We start from the raw sequence: 23,094 nt of genomic DNA, 5'->3' as shown, positions 1-23,094 counted from the left end.
TTGGTAAATTAATTAACCAAAAAGGTTAACAGTTCAGGCCATGGTACAATCTCATCTCAAAGCACAGGAATTCACCCTTACAACCTACATTTTCATTGCTAAAATTTGCATGGCCAGATTGAGAAAACAGCCCTAAAGGACAATTCACTGGAGGCTGCTTCTGTTTAGACTGATCTTATTAATGTATAAACCTCTGTGCATGGGAATGAGAATAGACATGTCCCTCAGTGTAATTTCCAGAGTGTTATTGAACTCTACCTCCACAATATACAAAAGCTTGGTTTTAAACTTCATACATGAGAAACATATCAGAAGCTAGAGAAAATTAACTCTCCCCCCCGCCCCCACTGTAATTTAAAACAATACAGTGTAAGGACAAAAATACTTGTAAAGAACAAAATCTAACCCTGCATTTTTCAAATGTGGCCATACACAGCCACCAGGAGCTTGCAGCCACAGCCTCCTGGGCTCTGATTGGGGGGGGGGGGGCGGTGAAGGAAGGGAAGGGGAGGGCAAAGAAGCAGCTCCTCTGCCTCCTTGTTGCTCCTGAATGTACTTCCTTGGTGTTGGTTGCTGGGCCCGCTAACAGGGGTTGGGCCAACACCTGTGGCACCACACTGGAGGAGTTGGCAGCTGGTGAATTCCCCACATTCCTGGGGTGGTGGGGCTCAGACCCTGGGCTCCAGCTGGGTGGCAGCAGGCTCCAGCCCCTAGCTGCGGGGTTCAGGCTCTAGTCCTGGGGTCGGCAACCTTTCAGATGTGGTGTGCAGAGTCTTCATTTATTCACTCGGATTTAAGGTTTCGCGTGCCAATAATACATTTTAACGTTTTTAGAAGGTCTCTTTCTATAAGTCTATAATATATAACTAAACTATTGTTGTATGTAAAGTAAATAAGGTTTTTAAAATGCTTAAGAAGCTTCATTTAAAATTAAATTAAAATGCAGAACGTGCCCCCCAGAGCGGTGGCCAGGACCTGGGCAGTGTGAGTGCCTCCCCCATCCTTCCATCCAGGACTTAATTTGTCCTCAGGCTTGGCAGGGCTGAGAAAGTCTGCTGTGAAAAGTGATACCTGTATATTGGTTAATATCACTTTTCACAGCAGACTTACTAGCTAGCAATAAATAAATTACAATGATTTGGACATGTCTATGTGCATATTCATTTGTTTTTCCTAAAGCTAATTAAGTACTTCAGAAAAAAGTGTGAGTGCGGCCACCAGCAAAAGTTGGTGGCCACAGTTTGAGGCCATCAAAAAGTTTGTCTTGAGAACCCTAATCTATGTTAACAATAATGATTTAGAATAGTATAGCAGAAAAAAATATTTAAAAATCTAGTTTACTTTTCTCTGTGCATTTTACATTTATCTCCGCTTGGACACAGACAATAAACTAGTCATTTCTACCAGGGCCGGCTCTACAGTTTTCACCGCCGCAAGCAGCGCACCGCATTGCTGCCCCAGCGGGGGCAGTCCATGTGCCCTTAGGGCGGCAGGTGCATTTCCACGGTGGTGGGAATTCGGCGGCAGCTTCTATGTTTAGCTGAAGCCGCCACGGACAGCTAAACATAGAAGCTGCTGACAAATTGCCGCTACTGCGGAAACGCGCGTGCCGCCCTAAGAGCACACGGACTGCCCCCACTGTCCATGGCGGCAACTCGACACGCTGCTTGGTGGCAAAACAACAGAGACTGCCGCCCCTTGCAATTGCTGCCCCAAGCACCAGCTTGGAATGCTGGTGCCTGGAGCTGGCCCTGACTTCTACATTAGTTTATAGTCAGATCTGCTCTCAGGTTGTGAAGTACAGTGACCAGGTACACAGCTGTAATGTCTGAGCTGCAGACCCTCCAAGATAAAGTATATTTATTGGCAGTATATTTATTGATCTACACTCAACTTGATATTTGTCTGTAATGCAATAACTTTGGACCACATCATCTAATTAATTCCAAAATTTCAGGGAATGATCAGCACATCCCTGGGCAGAAGAACCCTATTCATTTTGGTGGAAATCAGAAAAACAGATGAGGGAAAATGTGGGGCATGCAGAGCCCCTTGCATCTGGTTAGCAGAGCCAAGAGCTTCAACCACCTCTGTAACTTTCTATAGATCAAAGAACTGGTTGATGGCAGCCATTAACACATTCCAGCACAACAATGCCTTCCAATACAGTTGAGAAATGTTAACACAGTGAGTAACTTATCTCCCACACAGAAAGAGAAGAAATAAGAATGGGGACAATGGTATAGGAGGAGGAGGGGGAGACACAGAGCCCACTCCTGGGCAAGTTGGGGAGGGGGGGTTGTGGTGATTGCAGGAAGTCCATGAAATACAGGGGAATGGCACACAGGGACAGAGAGAGAAAGAAGAGAGAGGTGTGGGGGGGGGGGGGGAGGCGAGAATAGAAAATTGCAATGTCTGTAATAAATTAGCCTATGGAAGCAACAGTCTCTCTCACACACACACACGAGTGATATACTAACTTTCGTGGCTGTACGCCAACATAACTTGCATCAACCAAAGTTTGTTGCATAGACATGCAAAGACCCCCAGAATTAAAAAAAAAATACAAATAAATAAAAACACCTATTTCCAATGTGTGGTGTTTTTTTTTTTAAAAAGGAAAATATTTCTATTTGTCTAATGTTTTGTAACATTTTGGGCCTAAACTGACCTGACAATTAACATTAAGGCCCTAGTCTTAATGTTAATGAATTCCTGTGTCCATGCAGAGCCCCACTAAAGTCTGTCTGTTCACAAAAAGTTGCAGTATCGGGGCATAAGATTAACAAACTGCTGCTGCTGTATGTAAAATGTAACCTATAGTTCCATATGTAGAAAGTGTAGTTTGGTTGTGGTATGGGAGACTCTAACTGGCTTTCTAGTTACACTTTACATAATTAAGTAAGCATTGAAATTTCAAGGGGAAAGAAACTGCTCCACCTGCTATGTGGGTAGCACTGAAGCACAGAAAAAAGACTTGTGTCCTGCTGTGAAATAATATCCCACTGATGCCAGTGTATTGTTTGAAAACAGATTTACAGGAATGTTTAATTGAAATAATTCTGTCATGTTTTTCCTTTTTTAAATAAATGTTTTTTTAAAAAGGGAGAAAGAAAAAAAAACATTGAAAGTGTTGCGAGAAAAGGGAGTACTTCTCTTCTGTACAATCTTTCAGTTTATTTCTCCAGAGGTGACTGAAATTTGCTATCTGATCCCATATATGCATAGGCGGCAGGTTTGTATAATTTTTGGTGGGGCCCAAAATGGTGGTGCCCCCCCGCTCCCGCCCTGTAAGCCGATATAAAATGAAGCTACAACACAGTGCCACACAAGATTTACACAGAAATCAAAAAAAGAAAAAAGTCAGCAGCAGCACTTGCTTTATACAATATAATATATATTTTTTTGCATCTGTTGTGATGTGATGGGTGATGGATGTTCTTTTTTCTTGAATACTGTGTGGGTGCCTCAGTTTCCCTGCTGCAACAGATGAAGTTGGGGACAAACAGATGAGAGTGGCCCAGCTCCCTTGAAGAGAAGAGAGGGAGAGAGGAGAGAGGAGGTTGTGTGGAGTTGGGGCTGGCTGGGGGGGGAGAGAGACAGGGTTCTGGGCCCCCACCCCACCCCAACCCTGACAGAGACAGAGGGTTTTTCTGTTTTTTTGTGTAACTGTGTTGTTGTGTTAACTGTCCTGTTCGTCATCTCTGTCTTACTGTGTGTGTCTGTCTGAGTGAGAGTCAGTTGGGTTGGTGCAGTTGGCTGGTGCCCCACCACCCTGCAGGACAGACTGGGGCAAGAAGCAGCACGGGAAGGAAGTGCATGGCATGAAGGGCATGCTGCCCAGGAAGGTGTAAGCCAGGAGAGAGGAGGCTCCCAGAGAGTGAGAGGCTTTCCCTGGACTGTTGCTCCAGCATGTCAGCATTCCCTACATCACATTCCATTCTTTTCACCTTGCACTGACCCCCCTCCCCCACTCTCACTCTCTCTCCTCTTTCCCTCTTTCTGCCACTCAGGCTCAGGCACTCTCTGTTCTCTCTTCTCTCTTGTCTCCAACACCTTCAGGTGAAAAAGAAATTGATTTGGGAGAAATGAAAGCAAGCTTGAGAACTTGAAGCTGGCTGAGAAGGTGGGTGGTCAAATCTGGGGGCTGGGGGCTGGGGGGAGGGGGGGAGGGGGGTGGAGGGGGGGCAATGGAGCTGGGGGAGCAGCCAGATGAGTGCTGGTGTGGTCCAGGCAGGTGGGGGTTGGGGTTTGGGGGTTGAGGGGGGGGGGAGGGAGGGGGGGGAGGGGGGGGGGGGAGGGGGGGGACGGGGAGGGGGAGGGGGGGGGGGGGGGCAGGGCAGGGGGGGGCAGCAGCAATTGGCAGGGCATGGGAGTCTAGGAGGTTGGGGTGGGGGGGTGGGGGGGGGGGGGGGGGGGGGGGTGGGGGCGGGGGGGGGGGGGGGGGGGCGGGGGCGGGGGGGCGCGCGGGGGCGGGGGGGGGGCGGGGGCGGGGGGGGGGGGCGGGCGGGGGGCGGGGGGGCGGGGGGGCGGGGGGGGGCGGGGCGGGGGGGGTGGGAGGGAGGGGCGGGGGGGGGGGGGGGGGAGTGTGGGTGGGCACGGGGGGGGGGGGGGGGGGGGGGGAGAGCGAGGCTGGCTGGGCTGCAGTCTGGCGCTGGGGCTGGGCAGCTGATCCTTGCCCCCCAGCCCGGCTGCCCCCCTGGGGAATCTGGGACTCCTGGCTGAGAGGGAGCCCAGCGCTTTAAAGCCCGGCGGAATCAGAGGGGCCGGGCTGCAGCCGAGGGGCGGAGCCCTGCCCCTTGCTGGGAGCCCCCGCCCAGAGCCTCAGCAGGCCGGGCTCCGGGAGCCGGGGGCTCGCGGCCTCCGCCCCCCCCGCCAGCCAGCGGCCGCGGGAGATCCCTGCCGGCGGGGGGGCCAGAGAGCTCTGGCCCAGCCGCCGCGGGCATCCCAGCCGGCTGGGCCCTCCAGAGCGGCCAGCCCAGAGGGCTCTGCCAAACCCAGCTCTGGGCTGATTCCTGCTCTGCAAACCCTCTGGGCTTGCCAGGCAGGCTAACAGGGGAAAAAACCCTGCCCAAGCAGCTGGGAGCCAGAGCCTCTAGCTCCAAATCTTGCCCAGCCCAGACCCAGGAGCCTCCAGCCCAAGCTAGCCATGCATATATGTGAAAAGAGTACCTGTGTAGATGTCTCATCACAAAATAAATGGATGAGTGTTTAGAGAAACAGGAAAACACCTCCTAGCTTTTATTAAATAGCATGTAGATTCACATCTGATATATCCAATAAACAGATACTTTATTGTCCAAGACTGTATGCCCTACCAGCCTATTCCTATTTAAAGGAAATTGTCAACTCATCATCATCTCATAAATTGGGGGGGGGGGGAATTAACTAAAAAGTAAATGTTGTTTCAGGTGTTACACTGGTTTGTAGTTTTGCAAACACATTTTCCTGTTTTGAAAAAGGAATCAAATGGGAAACAGATGAAGACCTTGATCCTGCAAACATGTGAGTAACTATATATATGTGAGTACTCCCACTGAGGTCAATGGGCATGGCAAACATCACTATAAATTAATGTTTTATTCACTTCTCTCCATAAAATAAGAGAAACAAGACATATGTGAAAGTGTAAATGTTAACAGAGATGGACAATACTCCACAACTTTAGCTTAATTTTTATTGTACTTTGATTTTCAAAATGCATCTACCATATGCTTGAGGTGCTCATACAATAAAGGCAATTAAAATATTACAAAATAAAGCATTACACAACCAGCCCATCTGGACTATTGATCATCAGGATTATCAATGAGTATCCCTCCCAAACACCTAACCCCTCCCCTTCCTTCTAAAAGCCCATGAGAACAGCTTGTCATGAAGGTCAGTAGGCCTGTGCTCTGTTGAACTCAGGGAGAAGTGAATCCTAGAGTGTCCCTAAAAACACCCTGTGCCTCCAATTCCCTTGCATTTAAACCAGGGGACTGTTAGCTCAAGTGGATCTCACCACAAGGACAGAGGAGATCTTTCAGATACACAGGACCCAAACTATATAGGGTTTTATTAATCAAAATACACCTTGATTGATTGCTCCCAGAAATTTTGTTCCGTCATATGTTCCAAGGCCTCACTCTTAAAGTATTACCCGAGTGTTTCATTTTAGACACTTCATTGTAACTGAGTCTTCTGGGATAGTCAGTGGAGCCACTCAACATTATTGTATCTTTCTTTATTATGCTTAACCTTACACATTGTAACAGTCTCATTATTTGAAGAGACTTTTATAGAGTGCACAAACCCACCTAAGCACAGGGGATGAGAGGGCCAATAATGACATGCACAGTATATTCTTAATGATCAGATAGGCTGCTGTTCTAGAGCAGATAGTTTGTGATAGCAATGGACAGGTCAATGCTAGATTATAGCACTTAATCTGAAACCACAGGAGAAAAGCTTGCCGAAAGATGACTTGAGTGGTTGTCAGAAGGCCAAAAGATTGAAATTTGGCTAAATATAAACAATTTGGATACACCAAGAAAGTCAAATCTTTGTGACAGGAAAAGTCTTCAACACCAAATTCAGCATCAGAAAGAGGTGTCCATATTTATAGTTTCTAATGGCTAGTTTTCAAATGGCCAATTATAAAAGTGGCTATATTTAATATCATCATGAATGTAAGGCCCTGTCTACACTACAGCTGCACCCACACTGAGACAACCTGGCTGCCCACTACTACTGTTAAAACAGGAGTTCAGTCTTATAGCACAGACAGTTTGAATATGCATTTTTAACTGTGTCCCTGGAATCATGCCAAAGATTTGGATACAAATCAACTCACATCCAAGGCTTTGGCATTGTTCGGGAAAACAAAGTGGAAGTACTGGTATGTGGTAACTGAGTCAATAGACAAAAGTGTAATAGTCAGGTCTCTTGACATAGTGGTATTTTCAAGATAGACAGGGCCTTTAAGGGGCTTCCTCTTAAGGATCGAAACATGTCCAGAAGGAAAGAAGTGAATATTACAGGTTATACTGTTACAATTCCATGTTCTCAAAACAATGATCAGACAGTCTAGTGAAAACCTGACTTTTACACATTCTAGTTGTGTACAGCCAGCACAGGCTAAAACAGTCATCCCCAAAAAAATAAAGGAAAAGATAAGGTCAGAAACAGAATCCCTCAGCAACTGCAGCACAACATCTTATGTAGTTTACAGAAGCAGGCAAAATGTTTGGAATCCAAACCATTTCCAGTCCAACTTATTTACCAGACTGACCCAGATTTTAAAATGTCATTATGGCCAAGGAATGGAATTGGAACTGAAAACTGCCTTTGCAACTGTAAATGCAGAAGAAATAGATATTGAAATGAGTTCAGCCAGTAAAAGCATGAACATCCTGTATAATTGGAAATATTCCCTGTAAATTAATTTTCACTTTGTAAATTTTTTTTAATTCGCACAAATTAATGCACAGTTTTTCTTACTAGCAGCTGCTAAGTGTCAGCACTTCCTAGGAGAGGCTAGGCCTGAGCATGAAAACAATGTAATGCAAATATGTGACCAACCTCTTATGTGCTAAAATACTACAAGGCATTCAAACAAAATGGTTCCATTATATTTATGTATGTTCTTAGGATTGGGGGAAAGCAGCTCTTCTTTCATGCCACCAAATACTAAGCTCCACATGACACACTTGTCATTTATCTTTGGTAAAGGAAGTCTGGTAAGAATTCTGCCCATATAAAACAACTCACAGAGACATTAATGTGCATATGTATTACAGGCCATGGTCATAAAAGTTACTTCTTCATGCTAAATCTTGCCTGGTTTAGAGTTTGTTACAATCTTAACATTTGACCCAGGTTCCTTGAAAGGATCATGAAGCTTCTATAAAATCTGGGTCCAATTTCAGGCCCCTGGACCAGTTTATAGTTTCAAATCAAAACTATATGAAATTCTGTATGATAGTTTTGCTATGAAACCCATCAGTTTCAAATGAAGTTCATGCTGAATTTTTCTATTGATCTCAGAAATACCTAAGCCTAAGCGCCCTATCCCTTTATCTGAGGGCCAAACACTTTGTTTCAGATTGAACAAACCCCACTCAGGGAATCAGCTCTCAACACAGATTGAAACAAAAGAAAAACGTTGGCATGAACCCCTGTACAGTAACGCTGCAGCAATTCACATAACTCTAACAAGAAAATCCATCATCAATTCTGGAAAAAATAATCCACATACTTGTTTAGAATGGGATAGACTGAGTTGAAATGACATTCTCTACTTGGCTATTAAAAATGTAACTCATTACTGGTAATTGGAATTGAGCATCCATTTTTCTCATTATGCTATCAACTGACTATAGAGCTTTATTTTTTCTTTAAATGCTCTTATTTTCAAGGTACTGCAGTTATAAGAACATATAGAAAAATTGAGTAGTCCAGGTGCCACCATATACCTAGCAATATAAAGAAGTGGTGTATTCCATTATCTCTGCCTTTGGAAACACCAGTGAGAGGATAGGTTTCATAGCGATAGCCGTTTTAGTCTGTATCAGCAAAAAGAACGTTCTTTTTTCAGTGAGAGGGTGGCCTCAGAATTGGAAAGTTGTTGTTCCTTTCTGACACTTTGCAAAAATCAAGTTCTTATCTGTTATGCTTTCTTGGATTATCTTCAGAAATGCCTGTGCCTCTCCTGTGAAAGAACAGCTGAGAATGCTCACATCTTAGCTCTTACATTGAAATCATATTTGTCTATAAGGGTCTGGCAGTTATTATGGGGCTGCTACTGACAGCCAACTGAAATCTTTCCTAATGAACCTCTCTCCTCAGCTTAGGATCCAGGGCAATGAACTATGCAAATGTCTTCAACAGTTGCCTTCACCACCAGCTTTGCACAGAAGGGGTGGGACCATTAACAGGCAACATTCTTATGTGCAATGATAATACTAGTTTGCATTATTTTTAGATGTAACATGTTTATGAAGGATATCTTGCTGTGAGAGAGAGCAAGGGCGAAATTGCATGACCTCCAGCATTGGAAGACTAGCTTCCAACTTCATTGACACAGTCAATGGCAATCATAATAATCAAAAAATAGGTGACCTCTGTTATTTGCTTCCTTTGCTGGCCAACAGTGCCCCCATTTGTACTGTTAGAAAAGAGATGGGTCATATACCATGCCCCTCAGACTTTTGCTTGACTGGGGGTTTGGTTGCTTTTGTGGTAAGCCTATTCTTTCAAAAAATTGTGTAGATTTTTTAAAAAATGTGAACATGTGGTCTGAGGTGTTTAATAATTAGGCACATTTGATACATTAAAAAGTAAACAAAGCTTTGAAGGAACTTGCTTTTTAGCATCTGTATAAAATCTACATTTGTGCAGATATTTGGTTTGGCAGAAAACCAGAAAAAAACCCCAATCAGTTTACAACAGGAAACTTCTGACTTCACTAGAAAAATGTTCGTGACTCTTCACACTCACCTCTCATAATATCAGAGCAGCTAAATTAAGTACTTCATATTACTATTCTCTCCGGTGGTGTTCTGGAAATACACAGTTCACCAAAAGGTGTGGGGAAAGAATCTGGGCTGATCTCAAGTCATGCAGAAGACTAGACATTCACAAAAATCCAACCCGAAACTAAATAAAAGGATGTAGAAAGTGGTGGGTTTTCGGATGTCAGCCAAAGAAAGCAACCCAGAATGAGCAAGTCTCATTACAAGGAAATACTTTTGAGTAATTCCAGTGTTTGATTAATTTGCAGAATGTTTTTATTTAATTAACAAGATCCGTGGACCTGGCGTCAAGGGAAATCTTTATATTTACTTGACAACATTCAAGAAACACTGCAGTTTTTCCTGCAGAAGCAGGGTTCCATCTTGATAGCCAGCAGATTTCAAGAGCTCTGTCAAGTGACACGCACAAAAGGGTATGTAAGAGCCAACCAATGGATGCAGGTGATTGTGAGTGAAGATTCTACAATATCCAATATGACTACAGGCAAGAATTGTTCAATTCCCTCCACTGGTGTTCCACAGAATCAGATTCAGGTCTTGTCTTCACGGCTCAAAGGAGTTGCATTTTTTATCTTGCTGTAGCTAACCTAGTGAAGCCAAGGCACTTTAGCTTTATAGCAAGGCAAACTAGTGACCTCAGAACAAGTCCCCTGCAGGGGGTGAGGGGTGACCTCACCTAATTTACCTTACTGTAAATCCTTGTCTTTAATGTGTTAGTTACCCTATGGGGAAAAAAATACATCCCTTTTAGCAGTGAAGACTAGACCATAAAATAAAGGGACAAACTTTACCAGTATGAGTCAACTGATTAATTTCTTATGTGTTAGGTTTTGTGCAATTTCTGGCATCTCCCACGCTAGCATGGGAGGACAAAGACAATATACATCCATGTAACCACCAAAGTAATTTGTTTATGGATCATATTTTATTCCCTATTTGTCTAATGCACCCTATTCCTGTAGCATTAGACATCTTCCCCTGCTATCAGCCTGTGTATTTGTCCCTTTCAACTGAGTGTTGAGAGCCACTATAGCTGGCACAGAACAGCAGTCATGAGTGAAAGAAGAAAATGCCCTGCTGGGGCAGCATTCAGAAAAAGAAAGAAAGCAAAGGAAGCATTTCTATCTACACAGGAAGGAGCTCTCCTGAGATACATAGACACAAATGTGAGGATGAGAGTGGTGAGAAGATGCCTGATCTTCCAAGTTAGTCAGGGTGCAGGTGACCTGGCAGCTACTGCAGCATCCATATCTCCATCTCAAATGCATGTAACCGTGCACATTCCTGAAAAGTGTAGATCAGAGAAGAGTGTGGTGGAGGCGCAAGAAACAGCTGCTGCTGAGTTTAGTTCCTTAAGTCTAGATGATCCAGGACTGTGGACCCACTTGAGCAGTAGCCTGAGGGACTTCCTTGTACTGCATGGGCCAGAGCAAGTGAAAGACTTCATGTTCCCCAAAGACAATTAAAATAGAAGTTTCCATCCAACACATTTCTGGCGTGAAATCCCCAATGGTGACAAAGTGGAGAGGCCATGGCTTATGTACTCAAAAACCCAGAATGCTGCATGCTGTTTTTGTTGCAAAAACCTCTTCCAATCTAATGTTCCAGACACATTGGGTTCTACAGGAACAAACGACTGCAAAAATCTGGCTAGAAATCTGGCATGCCATAAGAAAGAAGCAAATCACCAGAGAGCATTCCATAGATGGAAAGAGCTTGAGATGAGACTAAGCTTAAAGGCCACCATATGATCAGCATCAAGAGACGATTGCATCAGAGTCTCTTTACTGGCAAAATGTTCTGAAAAGGCTCATTGCCATTGTGAGAATGCTTGCTACCCAAAACTTTGCACTGCATGGCACTTCAGATCAGCTGTATGTGTCAAACAATGAAAACTTCCTTAAAATCATGGAGCTGATGGCTGAGTTTGATGCAGTACTCCAGGAGCATCTAAGAAGAGTCACCACCCAAGAAACGTACACACACCACTACCTTGGAAAAACAATTCAAAATGAGATCATACAGTTACTGGCAACAAAAGTCAAACAGAAGATTGTGGCAGATCTGAAGTCAGCAAGATACTACTGTGTTATTCTGGACTGCACACCTGACATCAGCCACACGAAACAAAATGACTTTAATGGTGCATTTTATAACAGAACCTAGTGAAAATGTCCCTGCAATGGTGACTGTCACAGAGCATTTTCTAGAATTTATTGACATTGATGATACTACAGGAGCTGGTATGACAAATGTGCTTCTTAAAAAGTTGGAAGATACAGGAATTATGATAGCTAACGTGAGAGGTCAGGGCTATGATAATCGTGCCAACAGGAGAGGAAAGAACAGAGGAGTACATACATGGATCCGAGAGTTAAACCCTCAAGCTTTTTTTGTCCCGTGCAATTCTCATTCATTGAACGTGGTGGTCAGTGATGCAGCATCAGCTTTATTTTTTAATGTAATTCAAAGGCATCTATGTATTTTTCTCTGCATCAACTCATTGATGGCAAATTTTGAAGCAACATCTGGGAACATCCTCTTTGACACTGAAACCACAGAGTGCCACATGATGGGAAAGTTGAGTGGAGGCGAAAAGTCTATCAAACACCAAACTGGGAAGATGGATGATGCCATAGTTGTCATTATGGAGGATAATGCTATGACAGGAACTGTTTGTGGGAGAACAGTGGCAGAGGGAAATGGAATCACCAGAAACATACATATCTTCAAATTTCTGTGTGGCATGACATTAGTGTTGTGGCATGACATACTGTCCGAAATAAATGTTGTAAGCAAGAGACTCCACGGTGTTGACCTTGATATATCTGGAGCAATGGAACAACTGGACAAAGCAAAGTCCTACCTACAGTCCTACCCGTCAGATGAGGGATTTCAAAACGTCCTGAAGAGTGCACAGAAACTGGCAGAGGAACTTCACACTGAAGCTATTTTCCCACCCATTCAAGAATACAAGAGTCACCAAAGACGACGACATTTTGATTACGAGGCACGGGCTAATCCCATAAGAGACCCCAAACAACAATTCAAAGTTGAATTCTTTAACCAGGTGCTAGATTGTGCTATACAGTCAGTTGAAGAACTTTTCATGCAGCTCAAGGAACACAGCAGTATATTTGGGATGTTGTATGATATTCCAAAACTCCTCACTGTACCTGAAGACCTACACCAGCAATGCAGGGCACTAGAAACAGTGTTGACACATGATGTCATGCGTGATATTGATGCGAGTGATTTAGGTGATGAACTGAAAGCCCTTCCAAGATACATTTCAGCAGGATGAACTCCAAAGGCTGTTCTGGAATATATGTGCACAAATAAGATGACCACACTCTTTCCAAATGCTTTTACTGCTCTTAGCACACTTCTAACACTTCCTGTAACAGTTGCCAGTGGAGAACACAGCTTCTCCAAGCTGAAGTTAATAAAAACACATCTATTTTCCACAATGACACAGGTGAGGCTGGTTGGCTTTGTAAGCAACCATCTCAATAGAGCATGAGCTGACCCAGACTGTGGATCTTCAGGAAGCAATTCAAATCTTTGTAACCAAGAAGGCAGGGAAAGCACCACTTTGATTATTCAAACAGATAAAAATGTCAGTGTTTACTATGCAGACAAGAAAAGTTACATTTGCTGTTCAGACATTTGAAAGTTAAGTATTACTTAAAATTTTTGAACAAAGCATTTTAAGTTGTTAGTTCTCCTTTATTGGGGTAGGCAGCAGAGCAGTACCATGAGAGGAGTAAAACTGGAAGAAGGTAGAATTGAGACCTTTCAAAGTTTTGGCCCAAGCGAGGGGGCTATGGGGGCATCATTTGAGCTCCTCGCCTCAGGTGCCAAAGTGTTGTGGGCCAGCCCTGTCCACCAGGAAGCTGACACCATGTTAATTTTTGCAGTGTCTCCCTGCCTCCCATTGTGATAGTTAAGTGTCTGTCTCCCCCACTCAGTAGTTTGATGGCTTTGTTTACCTTTTCTGTAAATGTATTTCTATTGCCTCTTTGCTCAATTTATATTCTATATCACCCATACATACACCACACGGTAATATCGAGGGATGTGATCATTCCCCTCTACTCAGCACTGGTGAGGCCTCATTTGGAGTACTGTGTCCAGTTTTGGGCCCCACACTACAAGAAGGATGTGGATAAATTGGAGAGAGTCCAGCGGAGGGCAACAAAAATGATTAGGGGGCTGGAGCACATGACTTATGAGGAGAGGCTGAGGGAACTGGGATTGTTTAGTCTGCAGAAGAGAAGAATGAGGGGGGATTTGATAGCTGCTTTCAACTACCTGAAAGGGGGTTCCAAAGAGGATGGATCTAGACTGTTCTCAGTGGTAGAAGATGACAGAACAAGGAGTAATGCTCTCAAGTTGCAGAGGGGGAGGTTTAGGTTGGATATTAGGAAAAACTTTTTCACTAGTAGGGTGGTGAAGAACTGGAATGGGTTACCTAGGGAGGTAGTGGAATCTCCTTCCTTAGAGGTTTTTAAGGTCAGGCTTGACAAAGCCCTGGCTGGGATGATTTAGTTGGGTTTGGTCCTGCTTTGAGCAGGGGGTTGGACTAGATGACCTCCTGAGGTCCCTTCCAACCCTGAGATTCTATGATTCTATGATTAATTATGAGCATGTTACCAATTTGTATATTATACCTTACAGGAAACCTTTTAGATATAGATTATGACACTATCAAGTTGGGTTACACTGAGCTCATCAGGAGAGTTGAGGCTCATTGCTAGATACCACGGAGCCCTTTGCCTTATGGCATTGGGGTGCTCTTACGGTTCCCAGGGAAATGTCCCTATTTGGATAACAAGGTGTTTCATATAATTAAAGTACATTACACAATAGATATTAAAACTACATTTCACTTTACCCAAGGTAGATTGTATATTTTAAATATGTATTAATGGTGTCATATGTGAATTACTTGTTTTAAATCAATGCCTGGAAAAAACAGCTTCCCCTCCCCCAACCGATATTGAAAGATGACTTGACAAAGTATTAGGAGATATGAGAGGAATTTTTTGAAATAAAAACCAATTTACATAAGGGACAAATATAAATTAATGCTCATAGTTGCACAAGAGTATTGTACAGTCTAGACACCTATATTTTTTCTTCTCTTTACTGTATCCTGTTTCTTTCCTTAGCAGTTTCAACTGATCCCTGTGTATGGTCACCATTGTGTTAAGAATAAAACCGTGAAAACTTTAAACTCTTGGAAGAGTGTATGGTTATATAAAGTCTCAATAAATGTTTTGGTTTTTTTAAATCTATCCCAAAAGCACAATAATTGAGCCTGCAACCTTGACATTCTGAATCACAATTCAATATCTAGGATCCTCTAACCTCAGTTCATAGCAACTACAATGCTAAGCATTAGAACCCTGCTCTATTGTTATGTCAACAGAGCGATGGAGGTGAACAAGGATTCTCCCAATTTTAATAATGCTTCCAGATGAAGTTTAAGTGAAAGTAGAACACTATATTAAAAAAAGAACAAACAGGACACAAAAGAATTTATTCAGTGCTGTGTTGGAGTTCTCGTAACTACTCAAACTGAGCTGTCCTAGTGATTGCCTCAGATACACTTGCTCGCAATGCAGCTCCTACTCTGAGGAACTGATCTCTGACTCTCATTCACCATGAGATTCTACACAGAAATCAGCAATACAAGAGAGATATTTATCTGTCTTATCAAACTGTAGGAGTGCTCGGTGCCAGTGAGCTTAGACATGTATCCTTACTCATGCTGAGTAAAGCCTCCTCACTATACCAACAGTCCCATTGATTTCAACATGCTCAACATCAGTGAGAGCATCAGAATGTGACCCCTGCTGATTATGACAAAAGCTCACCACAGGCAAATCATAAGTGTGCTCTGTATTTGTGTCTAAATGTACAATCTTATTTTTTAGTTATTGAACAAAGGTGCAGATTCACAATATGAGACACCAAGGAGGATGGCAGAATATGGCAATTTCTAGCTTTCCTAAAAAAAATAAAAAGGAAACTACTGGCAGAGTATGTTCACATTCAATATAAGCAAGGGGGAAAGAATCTGGCCCCATATGTCTGCCATCATATATATATTTACTTATGGATCTCACAGCTCTTTTAAACACTTACTCATGGTCTGAGTGGACAGTGACTTCAGTTCTAACATCAGTTGCCAGCACTGTAAACGTTAGTCAAGAGCTACTACCATACATCTCTGACTAATCTAGCAAGGTGACTGGGAGACCAACCAGCTCTCCTACACAGCAGTACAAAAGTACTATTAGCCGACTGTTCTAACAACATCCCTTATTATTTGAGTAGCATCATGTTCTCGTTCTGAGTGAGGCTTGTCCTTCCCCTCTCGACACTTTTGTTCTTGCTGAGACTACAGCAATATTCCTAATAGTACAAGTATAAATATATGTAATTTGGAGGCCCTATTCTTTCAAAGAGAGAAGGTACATCTCTTGTAAACTGTTCTTTTAAAGTAATTGTTATGTGAAGGAAGATTGTGAGAAAGCAACAGTGCATGACATCACATTCTTCTTTTGATAACATCTCTGGGTGCATGCACTTTCTGATCACAAAGTAATTAAAAGGAGTTCAATAGGTTCACAAGCAAGCCCAAACAAGCAGGAAGCAATTACACCTCATGACCACTGCCCTATAAACCATAGGGAGAGGAATATTATGTGCTCTGAACCTTTTACCCAGACTGATTTGTTGGAGGGTAGAAAGAAACAAAACTGTTCTTGAACAACCTTTCAGCTTGTCCTCAAGCACTGTTAACAATAGATTCAGTAAACTTCACTCTTAAAAGGAGAAGGCTGATCTGATCTGCCACAAGAACAGAGCTCATATAATTTCCCTCCTTTAATCAAAGGTTGTGTGATGAAATCTGATTGGTAAATACATTTTTACAGTATAACTAAATCCCAATGTAGAAGTTCCATTCAGCTACTTTTCTTAACCATGCCGATTCTGACATCCAAGCAGCAAAATGGTATCTCATATTCTTTGTACCTTATTAATCCACTGTGTTATACTCAAGTTTGTTCCATTTTCCTGACTCTGGCACCCATCTGAGACAATCTTGACATTCTTTTGGGATTGTCAAGAATACTTTGCCTATGCTCAGTGACTGTGTTTTTACAACTTTGCACCCCAATTCTTCTTCTCTATCACTTACTAAATAACAGTATCACTATTGAAGTCAGTGAGAGTTTTACCACCGACTTCAATGGAGCTAAGATTTCACCCTTTGAGTGCAACATCTGGGCAAACCTAAGTAGATATCCCACAAAATGGGATGAGGAGGATGTCCAGAGCCATTGAAGGATCAGCATCTCTGAAAATCAGGACATTTAGGGACTGATAATCATTCTATTAACTTCAGTGAACACTATCTGATACAGGTTCTTAGACTTCACTCATTACTGTAAGTGACTGAGGCTTCCAGTAGTGCTCCCAAAAACTTCAGCTGGAATTGGATCGAGCTTTTATTTAGGTGTCTAAGTTTAGGTACCGACATCTGAAAATTTTGGCCAGAATATTTTGATCTTTACTGGGACAGCTAGTTAGACCTGCCTTCCACCACACAAGAGAGATTTCTGAATCTACAGGAACAAAGCAACAAAAATTATTAAAATTTAGAATATTTAAAACTTAAAACCACCACCTAAGACTTTTTTTCCATTTTAATCTACGGAATAAGATGCAAAAAATTCCCTTATAATTAGCAAAATGCATCGGATTTCATTTTTTGCATAATAATTACACAGAAGCTGACCTAAAACCTGGCTTGTGACACAGGGCCATCTCACTAAGGGCTGACTCAAGTTGAGCACCGACTCATGGTCATGCCCATGTTGGCTCAGCCATGCCAGTGTAGCCTTATAAGTAGAGGACAGGAGTTCTAGACTGTCATAAACAGTTAAGGGTTAAGGTTTTTTTTTCTACCTGTAAAGGGTTAACAAGCAGTACCTGTGAACACCTGACCAGAGGACCAATCAGGGACAAGAGATTTTCAAATTTCTGTGGAGGGAAGTTTTTTTTCTGTTCTTTGTGTTAGAGAGTCTCTCTTGGGAGTTAAGGGAGTCCAGACATCTTAATCAAGTCCTCCCAGGTTTCTGCAATAAATTCTTCTATTCAAGCTAGTGAGTATTAGCAAGGAACTAGTATTCTTATACTTTTATTTCTGTATTTGCAATTCTGTGTTTTGCTATAGAATTTCTTTAATTCTGTACTGTTATTGCTTTTACTGAGAAAGAAGGGAGGGGGAATTCTCTCCAGAGATTAATAAGTTTAGACCCTGTGTATTGTTCCATCTTGGTATTACAGAGACAGTTACTTTCCTTTTTATTCTTTAATAAATCTTTTCTGTTAAGGACTTGGTTGATCTTTCCTTGGGTGAATTCTCAGGGAAAGGGCAGGAGGGAGGACGACGGCATCCCTCTGTAGTTGGATCCCGGTATCTCTCCTAGGAAAAGGGAGGGGGGAGGAAGCAGGGGGGAATGGTTTATTTCTCCTGGGTGTAAGAACTCCGTGGATTTGGGGCTCTTGGGATCCCCAAGGATTTTGGGGAAGGACTGTGTCCCAATACACGTACATTATTGGGTGGTGGCAGCTTTTACCAGATCTAACCTAAGATTTTAGTTTAGGGGAGTCCATGCAGGTCCCCATATTGGAACCCAACAGCTCTAAGTGGGGGTGAGACCTATGACATGGTTGGCAGCGGTGACGAACCTGAGAGCCATACAGAGGCAAGGCTTTTCTACCAAAGGGGGTTTAAAGCAGTTTTTCAGGGTTAGAAGGAATTTTCAGCTACGTTGGCTGGAGGGAATGAGGGTTTTCTGGCAAGGCTTTGTTACAGGAGACCCCATACTGAGAGCTACTTAGCAAGGGCGAGAGACACTGGTTAAACCAGTTTGTCTTGCTCTTGGGTGGAGGGGGAAAATTTTTTTTTCTTTCTCGGTCAAAAGCACAGTCAGTGGCTGTGAACAGTCACTCCCGCAGAACACAATTTGCAAAACAAAAGATTTGATTTCTCTTTGTTTAGTCGATGATAGACAGGGTTAGGAACTGAAACAAGCAACACAGTACATTCCCTGACTGCAGAGGGGTGTGGCCAGCACCAGAAGGCACAAACATGAGTGGCAATGATACAGTTGACAAACTGGAACTTGCTAGGTTGCAAATAGACCTAGTTAAGGCAGAAAAGGAGAGGGAGGAAGCTAACCACAAGAGACAGATGGAAGCCAAACAGGCGGACCAACTAGCCAAAGAGGCTGAGCACAGGAGACAAATGGAGTTAAAAGACAAAGACCTGGAAATAGCAAGGACTACTCCACCTGTTCCAGCCCAACCCAACAACCCTTCTCCAGCCACTGTTCCCCATCCCAAGAAATTTTCCACCTACAGGACAAGTGATGATGTTGAGGCCTTCTTAGAAAACTTTGAAAGGGCCTGCATTGGGTACAGCATCCCTGAAAACCAGTACATGGTAGAGCTGAGGTCACAGCTCTGCGGAGACTTATCACAGGTGGCAGCTGAAATGCCTAAGGACAAAATGAACGACTATAAACTGTTCCTAACCAAGGCTAGATACAGAATGGGCATAACCCCTGATCACGCCTGTCAGCGTTTCAGAGCCCAGAAATGGAAACCAGAGGTGTCATTTCCAAAACACGCCTACTATCTTGAAAAGCAGTATTTTTCCTGGTGGTCAGGAGCCAATGTTAACACCATGGACGAACTAAACCTCCTGATACTGATGGAGCAATTCTTGGATGGTGTTCCTGAGAACATTAGACGCTACATACAAGATGGAAAACCAAAAACTCTCACTAGGCAGGGGAGATTGGAGCCAAATGGATGGCAGTGGCAGAAACCACGAAAGCTACTGTCAAGGGGAGCGAATCCCACAGGGTACACACCGACACTAAACCCTACCATCAAGGGCCAATCAAGCCCACACCCACAACCCAAGGACAGCCGCAAACTACCTATTCTTCTACCTTACCAGTCTCCAGTAATCCACCTCGGACCAGTGACCCGTCAGCTGGGCGATGTTTTAAATGTAATGAACTGGGACATATAAAGGCCAAATGCCCCAAGAACCCAAATCGAGTACAGTCCATTACCCCAGCATCCCACCAAGGATCCCTAGGCCCAGATATCTCTCAAATACCCCCGAACCGCAGGGAAACCTTGAGAGTGGGCGGGAAGAAGATTACTGCGTGGAGAGACACCGCAGCGAGCGTGTCAGTTATCCACCAGTCCTTAGTGGACCCGAAATTCATCAACCCAGAGGTCAAAATCACAATTTCTCCATTCATGTCAAAATCTGTAACCTTACCTACAGCTGAATTGCCTGTCCAGTACAAAGGCTGGTCAGGACAGTGGACTTTTGCTGTCTATGACAATTATTCCATCCCCATGCTACTGGGGGAAGACTTGGCCAACCATGTGCAGCTGGCCAAGAGCGGGGGAGTGGTCACCCGCAGCCAGGCCAAATGAGCAGGCACTCCCATCCCTGTTCCAGAGCCATCCACCAGGACCCCGTCTGTGTTACCAGAGACCCAGACAGAGGTGGTGGAACCGGATCCCATGCCAACAACTACAGCAGCAATAGTACATCCAGTCCCAGGACCGGAATTGGAAGAACAACCAGCGGCAGAACCAGCGCCAGCACCATGTTGGCTCAGCCATGCCAGTGTAGCCTTATAAGTAGAGGACAGGAGTTCTAGACAAATACTGTACAGCTCTTACAAAACAAACATCTGGGTTAAATTTAAGAAGGTACCTGAAGTGGAGTTTCTCACTCTTCCTGTCTTGCAGGGGATACTCCTCTATGACATCTTGAATCAAAGGTGACTGCTGCCTATGTGTTCTGGAGAATGGCAGGGTTCCCATATGGCTAAACATATCACAAGATCTAATGGGAACGGCCCCCTTTTTCTTCCTTGGGAGAGTGCCATGGATAGAAACATCTTGATAGGAGTCGAAGCGATGCTCAGCCAGAGGAGGTTTGCTGCTCAAAAGATCCATAGAAGAAGCCAGTGAGAACTGATGGTTCACCTGCATGTTTCTGGGGAGACTTGCAAGTTTTCCAGCAGCTATCATTCTCAGCTCTGAAAAATAAAAATTGCCCACAGCGTTCATTACTCACAAGTGCGGCCGTTTTAAATGAAATTAAATAACACTGTTAGCAGTTGTCTTTATTGACATCACACTTCTTGTATTAGAAGGCAGACAATATATGCTTTTCAAATATACACTAAATTATAACCTAATCTCATAGGTCCCAGTCCTGCAGATTATTATACAAATGTGCTTAACCTTTATGCATGTGAATAGCCCCATTAAAATAAGTGACTTAAGCACATCTGCAAGCGTTTGCAGGATCTGGGCCATAATCTGCTATTACCTACAAGGTTTATCTTCTTATCTGTTGTTTTACCCCGAGTTCTTAGAAACCATTCCATTTGAAAGGTCAAACATCAGTCTGGAATCATTAACTGAAACTAAATAGTCAGGAAAAAACCACAACAATGTACAGACCAAGGCTCAGTTTAAAAGATTGCAAGTCTAAACTCAGTAGTGGGCAGACCTGGTTAAGTAATAAGCATACTAGAGAACTGGGGCAAATATTTTTAATAGCTTGTAAGCCAAAGGATTTTATCCAAAAGATAAGGACAATAGATTACTGGAATTCTTTTCTGTAGGATACACAGGCCAACTGAGTCAAATTCGCTGCTGGTATAAGGGGGATGCACACTTTACATTAGAGGTGAATTTGGTCTATTGTACCCTGGCCTACAACAGAGAGGTGTCTCTGAAATACCTCTGCAAACATGAACAAAATCACAGCACTTGGTGTAAATTCACAGGGTCAGATTTTGGCCCCTGATATGGCTGCTTTCTGCCACTCCACAAATATAAAGTAGCATTAAGTGACTATCAAGGGATGCCTCTGGTTTAGGGGAATCCACAGGTCCAGTAGTGACGGCTACACTGGCTCCCACTCCATCCACTTCCCGCTCCAACACTAGAACGTTGTCAGAGTGCTGGGGGGTCTTTGAGGGTTATTGTAGCCAGGCATAATTTGGAGCAACACTGAAGCTGATCTCAGTTATGTCAAGGTTCAGCTCATAAAACTACCTTTACACCCTCCCCCCCACATTAGCTGCACCACAAAGGCCTCTTATGCTGCTGAGAATCTAGCCATGGCCTCCACAAATGTGTTGGCGACTTGACAAAAACTCCCTCACACTTTTTTTTTGTTTTAAATAAACTATCTGTAATTAGAGCAAGGTATTTATGGTAGGGCCTTGATGACATCACTTATAATGTAAAAGTGAAAAGTTCCATGTGCAGAGGCTCTGTAGAATTGCCCTTGCATGTGGTGTAATGTTTATGGGAAATTGGGCTCTTGTAGCTGTAGTCAACTAAAATGGATTTATTATTATTATTATTTTAAAAAAAAGTTTCAAGAGGTCTTTCTGAAAGATTATAATGCGGTCCCTTGATGTGACCCCTTAATCTCAGACCCTCCTATTGTTTATACCTTCATTCGGAATGTGGTTTGGGGAAGTCATTTCTACTTGGTGGCATCAAAAATATTGCATGTTCATTCAAAATTTAACTGTGTTGTACAGGCTGCTTTGCATTTGTGATTACCCATGCCAACATAATTGATTCATAGGTAGAGCCAAAACAGAAAATGCCTGATATAGATCCAGGGCCAGATTCCCAGCTGGTATAACTCCATTGTCCCATATACTAAACATAATATTGAGGCATAAAAGTTAACTATTCCTAATCAAAGTCAAGAAATTAAAAAAGTGAAGGTTCTCAAAACTCACACTAAGATTGAGGCTGGGACCTTAATGAGTTAGGCACTCAAACCCCATATTTACAGGAGTTTGGAAGTTCCAGCCTAACTTGCCCATAATGAGCCAATTTTTAGAATTGGCTCTGATTTTGTACCTAATTATGGTACTTACCATCTTCATAAAAAATCTTAATACTTTTGCACTAATCAGTCTCATTATATTATAATAAATGTACTTTCCTCACTCTCCTTAACTCAAACATATGAGGGATTTTCCTCAAACTTGCTAGTAAATTCATCTCTGGGCTGAGACAAAGCATATGAAGTTTTAGCCTCAAAAGTTACAAGCATGCAAAAACAAGTGGATATAATAGAAGTTGCAATATAACTTCAGCTATAGTTTTGGCTACCAACAAAATCTGTGATATACACACAGTAACCATAGACTTCAGACTACTTTCTATGTAGCAATATCTAGAGAAAGAGGACCACCCACTTCCACCTGATATTGATTTCTAAAATAATCTGACAAACTTTCAGTGAAACAAGAAAGGCTCATCAGGTTTACTTTTCCAGGTATTAAACCACAAATTTGCTACAGCACATTTTAAAGCACCTCCACCCCCACATCAGCTATACTAGGGTTTCTCAAACTGGGGGTCGGGACCCCTCAGGGGGTCGTGAGGGTCTTACATGGGGGGTCACGAGCTGTCAGCCTTT

General features: G+C 43.1%; 1 protein-coding gene across 8 annotated transcripts in view; it reads right to left on the bottom strand.

Annotated features, from left to right (window-relative positions):
- BCAR3 (BCAR3 adaptor protein, NSP family member) overlaps positions 1-23,094 on the bottom strand; it is a 204,749-nt gene that overhangs the window by 76,001 nt on the left and 105,654 nt on the right. For all 8 annotated transcript variants that reach the window (XM_039485757.1, XM_039485756.1, XM_039485754.1 and 5 more), the window contains one exon: positions 20,344-20,671. In XM_039485757.1, coding sequence (XP_039341691.1) covers positions 20,344-20,671 — 328 coding nt within the window. The remainder of the gene's footprint in view (positions 1-20,343; positions 20,672-23,094) is intronic.

Source organism: Mauremys reevesii, linkage group 8, assembly GCF_016161935.1.
Source record: "Mauremys reevesii isolate NIE-2019 linkage group 8, ASM1616193v1, whole genome shotgun sequence".
Classification (NCBI taxonomy): domain Eukaryota; kingdom Metazoa; phylum Chordata; order Testudines; family Geoemydidae; genus Mauremys; species Mauremys reevesii.
The sequence above is the reverse complement of the archived record's forward strand: the minus strand, read 5'-3'. Positions and strand labels throughout refer to the sequence as shown.